The sequence below is a fragment of the Mustelus asterias genome, chromosome 9 (genome assembly GCF_964213995.1).
Source record: "Mustelus asterias chromosome 9, sMusAst1.hap1.1, whole genome shotgun sequence".
Lineage (NCBI taxonomy): Eukaryota > Metazoa > Chordata > Chondrichthyes > Carcharhiniformes > Triakidae > Mustelus > Mustelus asterias.
The window spans coordinates 129,871,946-129,885,828 of NC_135809.1; the positions used below are offsets into that span (position 1 = coordinate 129,871,946).

Sequence of the window (13,883 nt, forward strand, 5' to 3'; positions counted from 1 at the left end):
TGTTACATTCATAGCTAGGGTGAAGAGAAAGATCAACTTAATGCAAGGTAGGTCCATTCAAAAATCTGATGGCAGCAGGGAAGAAGCTGTTCTTGAGTTGGTTTGTACGTGCCCTCAAACTTCTGTATCTTTTTCCCGACGAAAGAAGGTGGAAGAGAGTATGGCTGGAGTACATGGGGTCCTTAATTATGCTGGCTGCTTTGCCGAGGCAGCGGGAAGTGCAGACAGAGTCAATGGATGGGAGGCTGGTTTGTGTGATGGACTGGGCTGTATTCACGATCCTTTGTAGTTTCTTGCGGTCTTGGGCAGAGCAGGAGCCATACCAAGCTGTGATACAGCCCGAAAGAATGCTTTCTATGGTGCATCTGTAAAAGTTGGTGAGAGTCGTAGCTGACATGCCAAATTTCCTTAGAGAGTGGTAGAGGCAGGTTCAATCGAAGCTTACAAAAGGGAATTAGATAGTTATCTGTAAAGGAAGAATGTGCAGTTATGGGAAGAAGGCAGGAAATGACGAGCCAGTATAGACATGGCCTCCTTCTGCAGTGTAAGAACTCTGTGATTTCTGATTCTGTGACAGGGTAGGCATAGTAGGCTCATAACTCTGGCCGGAACACGTGAAGTAAAGGGACAAGTAGCAAAATGTCTCACAAGCTGGTTACAAAACAGAACAATCACACCCTCAGGGTGGGACTTTCTGGCCGGGCTTGCCCCAGGACTGGAAAATCCTGCCCGAGATCAATGGACCTTTGCATGGTCTGTGTCCCGCCCGCTATGATTCTCGTGGCTGGGCAGGATGGGAAGATTCCGCCCTCGGGACTGAAGGTAGTTAGTGAGATTGGGAAATGGTGGGAAGTGGCATTCCACAAGGATTGGTGCTGGGACCATTGTTGTTCACATAAACTGCCCGGATTCAGGAAACTGAAGCACAAGGTCAAAATTACACCACGGTGGTACAGTGGTTAGCACTGCGGCCTCACAGCGCCAGGGACCCAGGTTCAATTCCAGCCTCGGGTCACTGTCTGTGTGGAGTCTGAATGTTCTCCCCGTGTCTGTGTGGGTTTCCTCCGGGTGCTCTGGTTTCCTCCCACAGTCCAAAGATGTGCGGGTTAGGTTGATTAGCCATGTTAAATTGGCCCTAGTGTCAGGAGGATTAGGAGGGTAAATATGTGGGGTTACAGGGAATAGGGCCTGGGTGGGATTGTTGTCGGTGCAAACCCGATGGGCCGAATGGCCTCCTTCTGTACTGTAGGGATTCTATGATTCTATAACACTAAATTGGCAGAGATTACAATGAAATACTGGAGTACAGGAATAAACTTTAGAGGTTTGTGTGCCATTGGCAAATGAACTGCTATGCAGGTAAATGTGTGTTACGCTTTGTTGGGAAGAATAAGGACCCCACTAAGGGGAGGTAATGGCCCAGTGGTATTACCGCTAAATTAAGAAACTCAGTTAATGTTCTGGGGACCCGGGTTCGAATCCTGCCACAGCAGGTGGTAGAATTTGAATTCAATAAAAAATACCTGGAATTAAGAATCTACTGATGACCATGAAATCATTCTCGATTGTTGGAAAAACCCATCTGGTTCACTAGTGTCCTTCAGGGAAGGAAATCTGCCGTCCTTACCTGGTCTGGCCTACATGTGGCTCCAGAGCCACAGCAATGTGGTTGATTCTCAACTGCCCTCAGGCAACGAGGGATGGGCAATAAATGCTGACCAGCCAGCGACACCCATGTCCCAGGAATGAATAAAAAAGAAACATATCGTTTGGAAAGTAAGTAACTAGTGTGGCAGAGGAATCTGGGGACACAGATACGGCAATCACTAAAATTGGCGATGCAGTTTTATAAGGTCATTTTAAAAAAAGGCAGACAAAACACTGGGGTTATTTCTGGAGGGATAAAAGAAGCAAAGCTATGATAAAACTTGCATGCAGGTAAACTATATAGTTTGCATCGGCAGGTTGTGTGTCACAAGGATGGATATGTTGGTGGCAGCAGGGGGCAAGTCATGTGATTAAATCTCCAGGAATAGATTTAATCACAGCATGCCCAATGAGAGGCAGAGGGTGACTAATCCAGCTCTGAACAACCTTCATTAAAAACAGCTCAGGGTTCAGGGTTGGGATGGTGCATGGGAGTGGGCAAGTGGTGGGCGAGGGGAGGGGGGGGGTGTTGTGGGGAGTGCAGTGGTGGGTGGCGTGAAATTGCCATCTTGGCCCTGGTCAATTTGAAAATCCGAACAGGGTAGACAGGGGCGGCACGGTGCCACAGTGGTTAGCACTGCTGCCTCACAGTGCCAGGGACCCGGACTCAATTCCGGACTTGGTCTGTGTGGGTTTCCTCCGGGTGCTCCGGTTTCCTTCCACAGTCCAAAAATGTGTTTGATTGGCACCACATCAACAAAGATTCAATCCCTCCACCACTGATGCTCAGTAGCAGCAGTGTGTACTATCTACAAGATGCAGTGCAGCAATTCACCAAAATCCTTAGACAGCACCTTCCAAACCCATGACCACTTCCATCTAGAAGGACAAGGGCAGCAGATAAATGGGAACACCAACACCTGCAAGTTCCCCTCCAAGCCACTCACCATCCTGACTTGGAAATATATCGCCATTCCTTTGCAGTGCTGGGTCAAAATCCTGGAATTCCCTCCCTAACGGCATTGTGGGTCAACCCACAGCACGTGGACTGCAGCGATTCAAGAAAGCAGCTCGCCACCACCTTCTCAAGGGCAACTAGGGATGGGCAATAAATGCTGGCCAGCCAGCAATGCCCATGTCCCATGAATGAATAAAAAAAAGAACCTTGGGCAACATCAAGAGGAAAGGAGCCTACCTCATAAGAAAGAACCATGGTGCTCAACTTTGAATTAAAGACTATCTGGTGTAACTCAAAAGCTCTGCTCTGCCGAGGATATGATGGGGATGCTGAGGGGAATGTGTGGAATAGTGAGGAAAGCTAAAATCAGGAATGAACACAGCAGGGCTTGGTGAAGATTGCGGGAACATTGAAGTAGCCAAGCAGAGATTGAAATGGTATAGTCACTGTTGCAGAGAGAAAGGGGAAATGTAACGAGGCAAGTGGTGGAGATGGGAAAGCCAGGAAAATGGAGAGGAGGAAGAGCTAAGACCAGATGTGGTGGTGAGAGATGTAAACGTTGCTGAAAGGAATGGGCGAATGACAGGAGGAGGTGGAGAGGGGTGATCAACCAGCACTGTAGCAACCGCAAGTAAAATGGGAGAAGTCAAACGAGGGTGAGAAGTTTCAGTGGGGTTCGCTCACATCTGAGCTACTCCAGAACTTGATCCACAACCTTCAGTGCAGCACTGAGGGAGGGAGTACGGCACTCTCAGAGGTGCCATACTTTGGATGAGATGTTAGTCCAAGACCCCATCGAACCCGTTCAGGCGGACAGGGAAGATTTCAGTCACTAACAGAAGAGTAGGGAAGTTCTCCCATTATTTATTTTCACAATGCAGGTTGTAAACTGCCTGCAGTGACTATGCCTGGAAAATACTGGATTGGCTGTAGAGCATTGAGACATCTCATGCTTGTGAAAGATGCTATTTAGATGCAAAATCACTCTTCCTTTCCCAGTTTATTCAGGATTGCTACTCAATGATTTTACAGAAGTGTGTTTGATTCATGCACAGATATTGGATAGGTAGCTCAACAGAAAAAGCGATTCATGCAGCCAATCACAATTTTTTCTCTTGTTGATGTGACATGTTAACATTCAGCATCCCAAGTTATGATGTTGTTAAACTGATGTCTCAAACACCAGACTTTTGATGGTGCTTTTGAAAGGTACAACGTAAGATGAACGTATAATTTTAAATTACGGACTGTAAAAACTATCTTTTAGATAATCTTAGCATTGTAAAAATTTATGGAAACTTGTCCAATGACGCCATGACTTAAAGACCTTGCCACTCAATATGACCATGGCTGATCTGGTCTCAGCCTCAACTCCACTTTCCTGCCCGTTCCCTACAACACTTCAAGCCATTACTAATAAAAAATCTATCTATCTCCTCCATAAACTTACTCAATGTTCCAGCATCCACCACACTCTGGGGCAGTGAATTCCACCGATTCACCACCTTTTGAGAGAAGTAGTTTCTCTTCTCTGTTTTAAATCTGCTACCCCTTATCCTAAAACTATGACCTCTTGTTCTAGATTGGCCCAAAAGAGGAAGCATCTGCTGTATGTCTACTTCACCAATACCTTTTATCACCTTGTACACCTCAATTAGATCTCCTCTCATTCTTCTAAACTCTACTGAGTATAGGCCTCAGCTGCTCAATCTCTCTTCATAAGGCAAACTCCTTATAGGTAATGTGGTCTCCAGAGGTGGACAAGGAATCAAAACACTCAACTAAAAACTATTATCAGAGAGGCAGGCAAGTTTGTTGGCATTGAACTGACCTCTCCACTGTGTCCAGAGGCTAGCAAAGCTTCAGAGGTGGTTTCACAGCAGTAGGTTGGAGGGCAATCACAGGCTGCTGCAGACATTGCCATCAACGATCCCAAAGGCTGAAGGTGGTAAGTTCTCTGGTGTTACCCATTCTGCATTGATTCGGTTAGCTAGGGGCCTTCTTTTTCAACATGCTGTCTGCAATCTTTCATAAATGCCTCCATTTTGAGATGGCCCCAGGGTTTCCCTCTGTCTGAGCAGCGCTCACTTGTCCCAGGGGCTAACGGTGAGCTATCCCATCAGGATCCCTCCACTACTCATGTCCTGTCTGTCAGCCCTATTTGTATTTCAAACCAGAAGGCAGCCAATTAGAAAACCAGCGCAGGTGCTGGTGATGCCGAGAGGCATGGGCTCAGGGCCAACGAATGGTTCTGGCACCAGCTTCCCGTCATCTACAGGAAAATTCAGCCCTGTGTTTATACCTGGAAATTTACACCCATCAGAAAAAGGCCTGACCATTGCAACGTACGGGTGCAATGTAACGCAAGAGTGTAATGTCTTGCAAAGCTTGTATCTCTGCTCAGGCTCCTGAGGAAAGATACAAGCAATATTTCACCAGGAAGATCAGAGCATCTAGCAGCCTGGAGTATCTGTTTGAAAAAAAATCAACTTGCCCATTTCCAGTGACATGAGGGGTAATAAGAACATAAGAAATAGGAGCAGGAGTAGGCCATCTAGCCCCTCGAGCCTGCCCCGCCATTCAATATGATCATGGCTGATCTGAAGTGGATCAGTTCCACTTACCCACCTGATCCCTATAATCCCTAATTCCCTTACCAATCAGGAATCCATCTATCCATGATTTAAACATATTCAACGAGGTAGCCTCCACCACTTCAGTGGGCAGAAAATTCCAGAGATTCACCACCCTCTGAGAGAAGTTCCTCCTCAACTCTGTCCTAAACCGACCCCCCTTTATTTTGAGGCTGTGCCCTCTCGTTCTAGTTTCCTTTCTAAGTGGAAAGAATCTCTCCACCTCTACCCTATCCAGCCCCTTCATTATCTTATAGGTCTCTATAAGATCCCCCCTCAGCCTTCTAAATTCCAACGAGTACAAACCCAATCTGCTCAGTCTCTCCTCATAATCAACACCCCTCATCTCTGGTATCAACCTGGTGAACCTTCTCTGCACTCCCTCCAAGGCCAATATATCCTTCCGTAATAGTGATTGCATAACTCCAACTCAAAGAGCAATGCAGCACAGGAACAGGTCCTTCACCAAGCCTACGCCAATACACAGTTTATATTCCTCTGTTATCCCATTCAGAGATTAGAATCGTAGAATCCCTACTGTGCAGAAGGAAGCCATTCGGCCCATCGAGTCTGCATCGACCACAATCCCACCCAAGCCCTATTCCTGTAACCCCACATATTTATCCTGCTAATCCCCTGGTGCTAGGGCCAACTTTAGCATGGCCAATCAACCTAACCCGCAACATCTTTGGAGTGTGGGAGGAAACCGGAGCACCCGGAGGAAACCCACGCAGACACGGGGAGAATGTGAAAACTCCACACAGACAGTGATCCGAGGCCGGAATTGAATCTGGGTCCCTGGTGCTGTGAGGCAGCAGTGCTACCCACTGTGCCACCCCAAATCTATCTATCACAATACGCTTTGAACGTTGATAATCTGCCTGCTTCCATCCCCTCCACTGGCAATCCGTTCCAGGCACCCACCACCCTCTGTATGAAAAACCTTCTCTAAACTTTCCCCCTCTCATCTTGAACCTGCGCCCTGTTGTCGTTGACCTTTCCACCCTGGGGAAAAAGCCTCTGACTATCCACCCTGTCTATGCCTCCCATCATTTTGTAGACCTCTGTCAGGTCTCCCCTCCGCCTCCGTCTTTCCAGTGAAAACAATCCGAGTTTATCCAACCTCCCCTCATGCCTAAAACCCTCCAGACCAGGCTCGAGAGGTAATGTAAAGGAAGTCAGTTGATCAGCGGTCTAAGATGTTTAAAAATAGGTTACTTTATTTCCACCTGGTAAGGTACATACAGCCTTATTGATCAGAATTCAGTATGCAGGCACTGAGAGCAGATGACTCATGAATCAATATCCAGTACCATGCTCTTTCCTGTTCAGTTCCATCTACATCAAACAGAATGTAAACAAAGTTAAAGACAAACTTGACACACAGATATTTTGTACACTCTTAATATTTGACAGCAAAAAGAAAGGCACTTTGTGATTCAACTGACGTTGATTATGTTTGGGGCTAGCTTTGGAATTATTTCCTCCTGGAAAAGAGTAGTTAAATGTCCTTTGTATTTCTTCATCAGCAGTGGCTGATGAAGGGGCAAAACAAATGAAACATATGATGCACAGAAACCTACTGTAAATGCTAAAACATACACCACTGTCAGGCATTAAACAACTTCTCCACTTCGGGATAAAGGCTAGCTACCTTTACACCTTAGATCACATCATTTCTTAGAATCGTAGGGTCCTACAGTGCAGAAGGAGGCCATTCGGCCCATCGAGTCTGCACCGACAACAATCCCACCCAAGCCCTATTCCCGTAACCCCATGCATTTACCCTAGTTAGTCCCCCTGACACGAAGTGGCAATTTACCATGGCCAATCAACCTATCCCGCACATCTTTTGGACTGTTAGATGAAACTGGAGCACCCGGAGAAAACCCACACAGGCATGGGGAGAATGTGCAGACTCCGCACAGACAGTGACCCAAGCCAGGAATCGAATTTGGTGCCTAAATTGCATTTCAATAGTTTTGAGGCTTGATAAATTGGATTATTCTTCTAAAAACTGAAAAATCATCAAGATCTCAGCATTCATCAAGACACCTGCAAGGCTGGTCTTTTCCACAATTTCTAATCATGACAAAATAGAATCTTGAAAATATAAAGATATTAAATTCATAAGATATTCAAAATTTAATATGACCTTGTTTATTTTGGTGCAGAATTGTTAAGGAACTTGTTGGGATTGTAAACGAAGATAAATGCAACAAGTTTAGAATCGAGCAGTGAAGTTAGCACTGCTGCCTCACAGCACCAGGGACCCGGGTTCGATTCCCGCCCTGGGTCACTGTGGGGAATCTGCATGTTCTCCCCGTGTCTGCGTGGGTTTTCTCCGGGTGCTCTGGTTTCCTCCCACAGACCAAAGATGTGGAGTTGCCAGCATTGGTTTGGGGTAGGCACAGTGAGTAGTCTCACAACATCGGGTTAAAATCCAACAGGTCTTTTTGGTAGCATGAGCTTTCGGAGCACAGCTCCTTCATCAGGCACTCACCTGATGAAGGAGCGGCACTTCGAAAGCTCATGCTACCAAATAAACCTGTTGGACTTTAACCTGGTGTTGTGAGACCAAAGATGTGTTGGTTAGGTGCATTGGCCATGCTAAATTCTCCCTCAGTGTACCCGAATAGATGCCAGAGTGTAGGAGATTTTCACAGTAACTTCATTGCAGTATTAATGTAAGCCTACTTGCGACCCTAATAAAGAAACTTTAAAAACGTTTTAGCACTGCTGCCTCATAGCGCCAGGGATCCGGGTTCAATTCCAGCCTTGGGTGATTGTCTGTGTGGAGTTTGCATGTTCTCCCTGTGTTTCCTCCGGGTGCTCCGGCTTCCTCCCACAGTCCAAAGATGTGCGGGTTAGGTGGATTGGCCATGCTAAATTGTCCCTTAGTGACAGGGGGATTAGCAGGGTAAATACGTAGGGTTCTGGGGATAGGGCCTGGGTGGGATTGTTGTCGGTGCAGGCTCGATGGGCCAAATGGCCTCCTTCCGCACTGCAGGGATTCAATGATTCTATCTATGAATATCTGTGGAGTTTTACACTTTCAGGACAGCACAGAAACCATGAGCAGACTATTCAGCCCCTCAAACCTGTTCCACCATGGCTGCTCTGCCTTTTACTCCATATGCACATTGAACTCCATGGGGCGGATCTTCCTGCCACGGGAATTGGAGCGGGCGAGGGGCGGCCCATGGAAAGGTCTGTTGACCTCGGGTGGGATTTTCTGGTTTTGAACGAGCGTGGCTGGAAATTCCAGCCCTGTGCATCGCAATTTTGCCGACTCAATTTGAATATGTCCCTTTGTAACTTCTTGCTTCCATCTGCATAACTGTCTGTGTCTTAATGAACCGTCTACAGAATTCAATAGAGAACTTTATACCTTCTCCAAGCCATTGATGTAAATTGTGCAAAGGTGAAACACCAGCATAGACCTCTTTGACACATAACTTATTGCATCCCACCAGAGTACATTTGTCCCTACTTTCAGTCACCTACTACCAATTACCAATCCACTTCACAAGGTTATCTCCACTTACACATGCTTTCATTTTTGCTCGCATTCTGTTGTGTGGATTATTAAATGCCTTCTGGAAGTTAATGTAGACAAACTCCATGGGCACTCCACATCATCCATCATGATCGCGATTCCCCTAAAAATATTCAACTGAATGAGCTAGGCATAAGCTACTCTTCACCAATCCTATCCTCTCTTTGATAAGCTCACACTTGTCCAAGTGGCCAGTCACACTGAATCCTTACGATAGGTCCCCACAACTGATGTTAAAATGATGGGTTTGTAGCGCCCAGTTTTCTCCAAACCTCCCCTTTTTAATAGCGGAGTTTCTGTTTGCTAATTCCAAATCTAAAGGTGCAATTTTACAAATTGGGGAGAGGGTGGAGTAGTGGTATTGTCACTGACTAAGAATTCAGAGACGCAGGGTAAAGCTCAGGGGACCAGGGTTCAAATCCCATCATGGCAGAAGGTGAAAATTTAAGAGTGACATCGTGGTACAGTGGTTAGCACTGCTACCTCACAGCGCAAGGGACCCAGGTTTGATTCTAGCCTTGGCTGACTGTCTGTGTGGAGTTTGCACATTCTCTCTATGTCTGTGTGGGTTTCCTCTGCGTGCTCCAGTTTTCTCCCACAGTCCAAAGACGTGCAGGTTAGGTGGATTGGCCATGCTAAATTGCCCCTCGGTATCCCAAGATATGTAGGTTAGGGGGATTAGTGGGGAAAATACATGGGGATACAGGAAAAGGGTCTTGATGGGATGCTCTTTTGGAGAGTTGGTGCAGACTCGATGGGCTGAATGGCATTTTTCTGCACTGTAGGGATTCTATTCCGATTCTAAATTTCTCAAGATTAGTAAATTAATACCTCTGTGATTTTCTCATATTTCTCTTAGTGCCCTGGGCTGTACCTCGTGTTTCTGATTGACTAACTCTTTGGTTCCCTTGTATTTGGTCCACAATTTTGAAGGTGGATACAAACATTCATTTAATAATCCTGCCATTTCTTTATTGTCTAATATAGCTTCATTGCATGTCTTTCATGAGCCGACAATCTCTATTATTACAATATTTCTCAACGTATTTAAGAAAGCTTGTTGCTGCTAGCTTCGATATCATTTGCAAACTGTTTCTTACTATTCCTTTTTTGTACTTACTACTCTCCTTTCTCTCCCTTTGCTGTTTTTTATATCTCTCCTCGTCCTCTGGATTTCTCTTGCAATTATATTGGTTTTTTCTTTTAGCTTGACACTGTCTCTTCCCTCATTTGTTGACGTCAGGTGCTTAGCTATATAAATTGAGCTTTTAGGCGCATGTACTGGTCGTGTATTGTATGACGCATTTCTTTGAATACTTCCCACTGTTTGGCTGTAGGTTTACCCATTAACAGTGCAGTTCTCTTCACTGCAGTCAATTTATTTCTCATCCTATTGAAGTACGCCTTATTTAAGTTTAAAACCTTTGTTTGCGACTTTCCCATTTCCCTCTCAATCATATAGTCGCTATTTGCAAGATGTTCCTTTCGCGTTGAACTGCTAACTAATTTCTGACCCGTTCCCCTGTTGGTTCTGATTGTTCTAAGAAACTGTTCTAAAAACATTCTGGAAATATATTAGTTTCAATTATTGTGCATCTCTGCTTCTCCCAGTCTATGATGTGGAGATGCCGGCGTTGGACTGGGGTGGGCACAGTAAGTAGTCTCACAATAGCAGGTTAAAGTCCAACAGGTTTAGTTGGTAGCACGAGCTTTTGGAGTGTCGCTCCTTCATCAGGTGAGTGCACTTTAACCTGGTGTTGTGAGACTACTTATTCTCCCAGTCGATGTAAAAGTTAAAATTCTCCATTATAATTTCAAAGAACAAAGAACAGTACAGCACAGGAACAGGCCCTTCGGCCCACCAAGCCTGCGCCGATCATGTTGTCCTATCGAGACCAATCGCCTGTTTCCCTCTATTCCCCACCTATTCATGTGCCTATCCAGATAAGTCTTAAATGTCGCTAACGTATCTGCCTCAACCACCTCACTTGGCAGCGCATTCCAGGCTCCCACCACCCTCTGTGTAAAAAAACTTCCCCCGCACATCCCTACTGAACCTTTCCCCTCTTACCTTCATTGTTTTTGCGTCATGCTACCCTGATCTCCAGACTGATTCATGGAACTTGCTGCAAATAAAACATAAAATAAGCTTCAAATTTTGTTTCGAGAAAGGGAGAAATGTGGCACTATCTTTGGAAGGTGTTGAACATAGGCTAGGAACTCCTTCGCTCAGTGTAAAATCGTAGGAAGAGTCCATTACATTACGCACGTGCACTAACAATTGATCTGGAGCAATACTGACTAAGATCTTCTGCTGTCCTGTTGGCTTGGAAGATCCCGAATGGGGCAGAAAAGAGAAATTAACAGCAGTAGCACAATACATTGCATACAGGGTGGGACAGTGGCAGAGTGGTTAGCATTGCTGCCTCACAGCGCCTGGGACCTGGGTTCGATTCCCAGCTTGGGTCACTGTCTGTGCAAAGTCGGCACGTTCTCCCCGTGTCTGCGTGGGTTTCCTCCGTGTGCTCCAGTTTCCTCCCACAGTCCAAAAGACTCATGACTCATAGAATACTCACAGAAAAAGAGCAAAGATGTGCTGGTTAGGGTGCATTGGCCACGCTAAATTCTCCCTCAGTGTACCCAAACAGGCGCTGGAGTGTGGCGACTCGGGGATTTTCGCAGTAACTTCATTGCAGTGTTAATGTAAGCCTACTTGTGACACTAAATAAACTTTAAAAAATGATGAATCAGTACTCTCACATTTTTGTTGGTCTTGGGCTAAAGATGTTTACAACTAACAGTTCCGCTATCTGTGACTAAAAATCCCGTAGCACATTCACACCATCTTACATAAATCCCAGCAGTATCATTGCTGACCCAAGGTAGCAGCATTTATTAAGATATATTTTACATTTTAAATGTTTCAAACCTATGAAACCCTCTGAATTAATTGGTATTTTCTCTAAAGCAGTCTGTTTGTATTCAGTCATCCACGTCTGCTGCTGGGGATCGCACTGATGCGTAACACTTTGGGCCTGATTTACCATTGCATTGCAATCGATTTCGGGCGCGAAAACTTGGTAAAGTCAGGCGTGAGGTGAGTGGCACGATCCGCGCCTGCCTCCACCCCGGTTCCCCCTTTACTAAGGCCTGAAAATGGCTGGGATCGGGACCGCGCCCACAACGGGCGCGACGGGCATTTAAATACAATTGCATGTACACCCAACCTTACCGGCACTTCCCCCTTTACCACCGCGTTCGCCCATCCAGAATCAGCGCGAAACGGACATGCTCCACAAAAGTCCGATTCGGGCGCTCCAGTTAGTGAGGGGGTAAGTACCGAGCGTCCGACGGCTCTCTGCTTGAAATCGGGGGGGGGGAGGGGGGGGGGGGGGTGCTGCCACTCTGCCTGAGATCAGTGGGTGGTGAGGGGTGTCTGCTGCCACTCTGCCTGAGATCAGTGGAGGGGAAGGGGGGGTCCGCTGCCACTCTGCCTGAGATCGGTGGGAGAAGGGGGAGGGGCCCGTGATGTCTGGGTGGCGGAGGGGGTGGAGGGATAAGGGAGTCAGTAATGTTGTGGGGGTGGGGTAATGTCTGTGAGGGCCGGGGGAGGCATTATTCAGCCCGGGAGTGATGTTGCAGGGGAGCGTTATTCTATCATTTGTTTTGCTCTGCGCATGCGCAGTTGGAGGCGCCGATCGGAGCTGCAGGATTTCGGGCGCGTTAAGCCCCGCCCACAGGCTTCTGCAGCACGATCCAGAATCGTTGCTACTTTTTCAGGCAGAGTGTGTATGGGGGCGCCTGAGAACGGGTCTAAAAGTCGGATCTGAAACATTTCCAGTCTGCCCCGCACTTAGAATCAAAATGGTAAAATAGCGCCCTATGTCTCTCTTCCACACTTCGTCAATTTACCGATCATGGAATAGAATCCTACAGTGCAGAAGGAGGCCATTGGCTCCATCGAGTCTGCACCGACAACCATCCCACCCTGGCCCTACCCCCATAACGCATGTTAATCCCCCTGACACTAAGGGGCAATTTAGCATGGCCAATCCACATAACCCACACATCTTTGGACTGTGGGAAGAAACTGGAGCACCCGGAGGAAACCCATGCAGACACGGGGAGAATGTGCAAACTCCACACAGACAGTCACCTGGGGCCAGAATCGAACCCGGGTCCCTGGTGCTGTGCGGCAGCAGTGCTAACCACTGTGCCACCGTGGACCAATATCACTTGCATGAATACGAAGGTTTGCCACATTTTTTAAACCATTTAATCTTAGAATATTGCACATTCTAATGGCTTTATTGGTGAATTTTGCACCAATAAAAAGTTAGGGAAATTATTGAGAGAAAGGAAACAGGTTTGCTTTGGACGCCGGTGTCAACATCCTGTAAGGCTGCAGTCCTCTACATCCCTCTGCTCTGCCCCAGCAATGTGTCTTAGTCTACAGCCGAGGAGAACATCCCACTCCGGTGGTGCACAGTGATGACACTTTCCTAACTTCCTTGCATAGCCATCCCAATGGCTCACAAATGGGATTATCAATTAGTGCCAAATTGAGGGTTGTTCTACGATGAATCTCTGCCCCTTAGAAACTGGAGCTTGAACGAAGAAGGCTCACCTAATCAGTTTTGGGCAGATTTGGATTCATGTCCCTGAGGTGTAAGCCTGATGTTTAACTCACTGCTTCCATCTGTTCTGGATTGTCCATCCCAACAAGATAGCAGAAGATCCCTGGGGCAGCACGGTAGTACAAGAGCGGCACAGTAGCACGGAGGGCGACACGGTAGCACAGTGGTTAGCACTGCTGCTTTACAGCGCTAGGGGCCCGGGTTCAATTCCCGGCTTGGGTCTCTGTCTGCGTGACACATTCTCCCCGTGTCTGCGTGGGTTTTCTCCGGGTGCTCTGGTTTCCTCCCACATTCCAAAAGACGTGCTGGTTAGGTGCATTGATCCGAACAGGCGCTGGATTGTGGCGACTAGGGGAATTTCACAGTAACTTCATTGCAGTGTTAATGTAAGCCTTACTTGTGACTAATAAATGAACTTCACTCTGTCACTCTTCCACTCAGTATTAAAT

At 46.8% G+C, this 13,883-nt stretch overlaps 1 protein-coding gene across 2 annotated transcripts in view; it reads right to left on the reverse strand.

The window, feature by feature from the left end:
• Window positions 1-6,510: 6,510 nt before the first annotated feature.
• mettl15 (methyltransferase 15, mitochondrial 12S rRNA N4-cytidine) overlaps window positions 6,511-13,883 on the reverse strand; it is a 149,740-nt gene continuing 142,367 nt past the window's right edge. The window contains exons 5-6 of one of the 2 annotated variants that reach the window (XM_078221018.1): window positions 10,869-10,923; window positions 6,511-6,576 (exon numbers count right to left, since the gene is read on the reverse strand). In XM_078221018.1, coding sequence (XP_078077144.1) covers window positions 10,871-10,923 — 53 coding nt within the window. In that variant the 3' untranslated portion in view covers window positions 6,511-6,576; window positions 10,869-10,870. Of the gene's footprint in view, window positions 6,577-10,829; window positions 10,924-13,883 lie in introns of those variants that run through there. The other variant, XM_078221020.1, reaches the window with a different exon arrangement.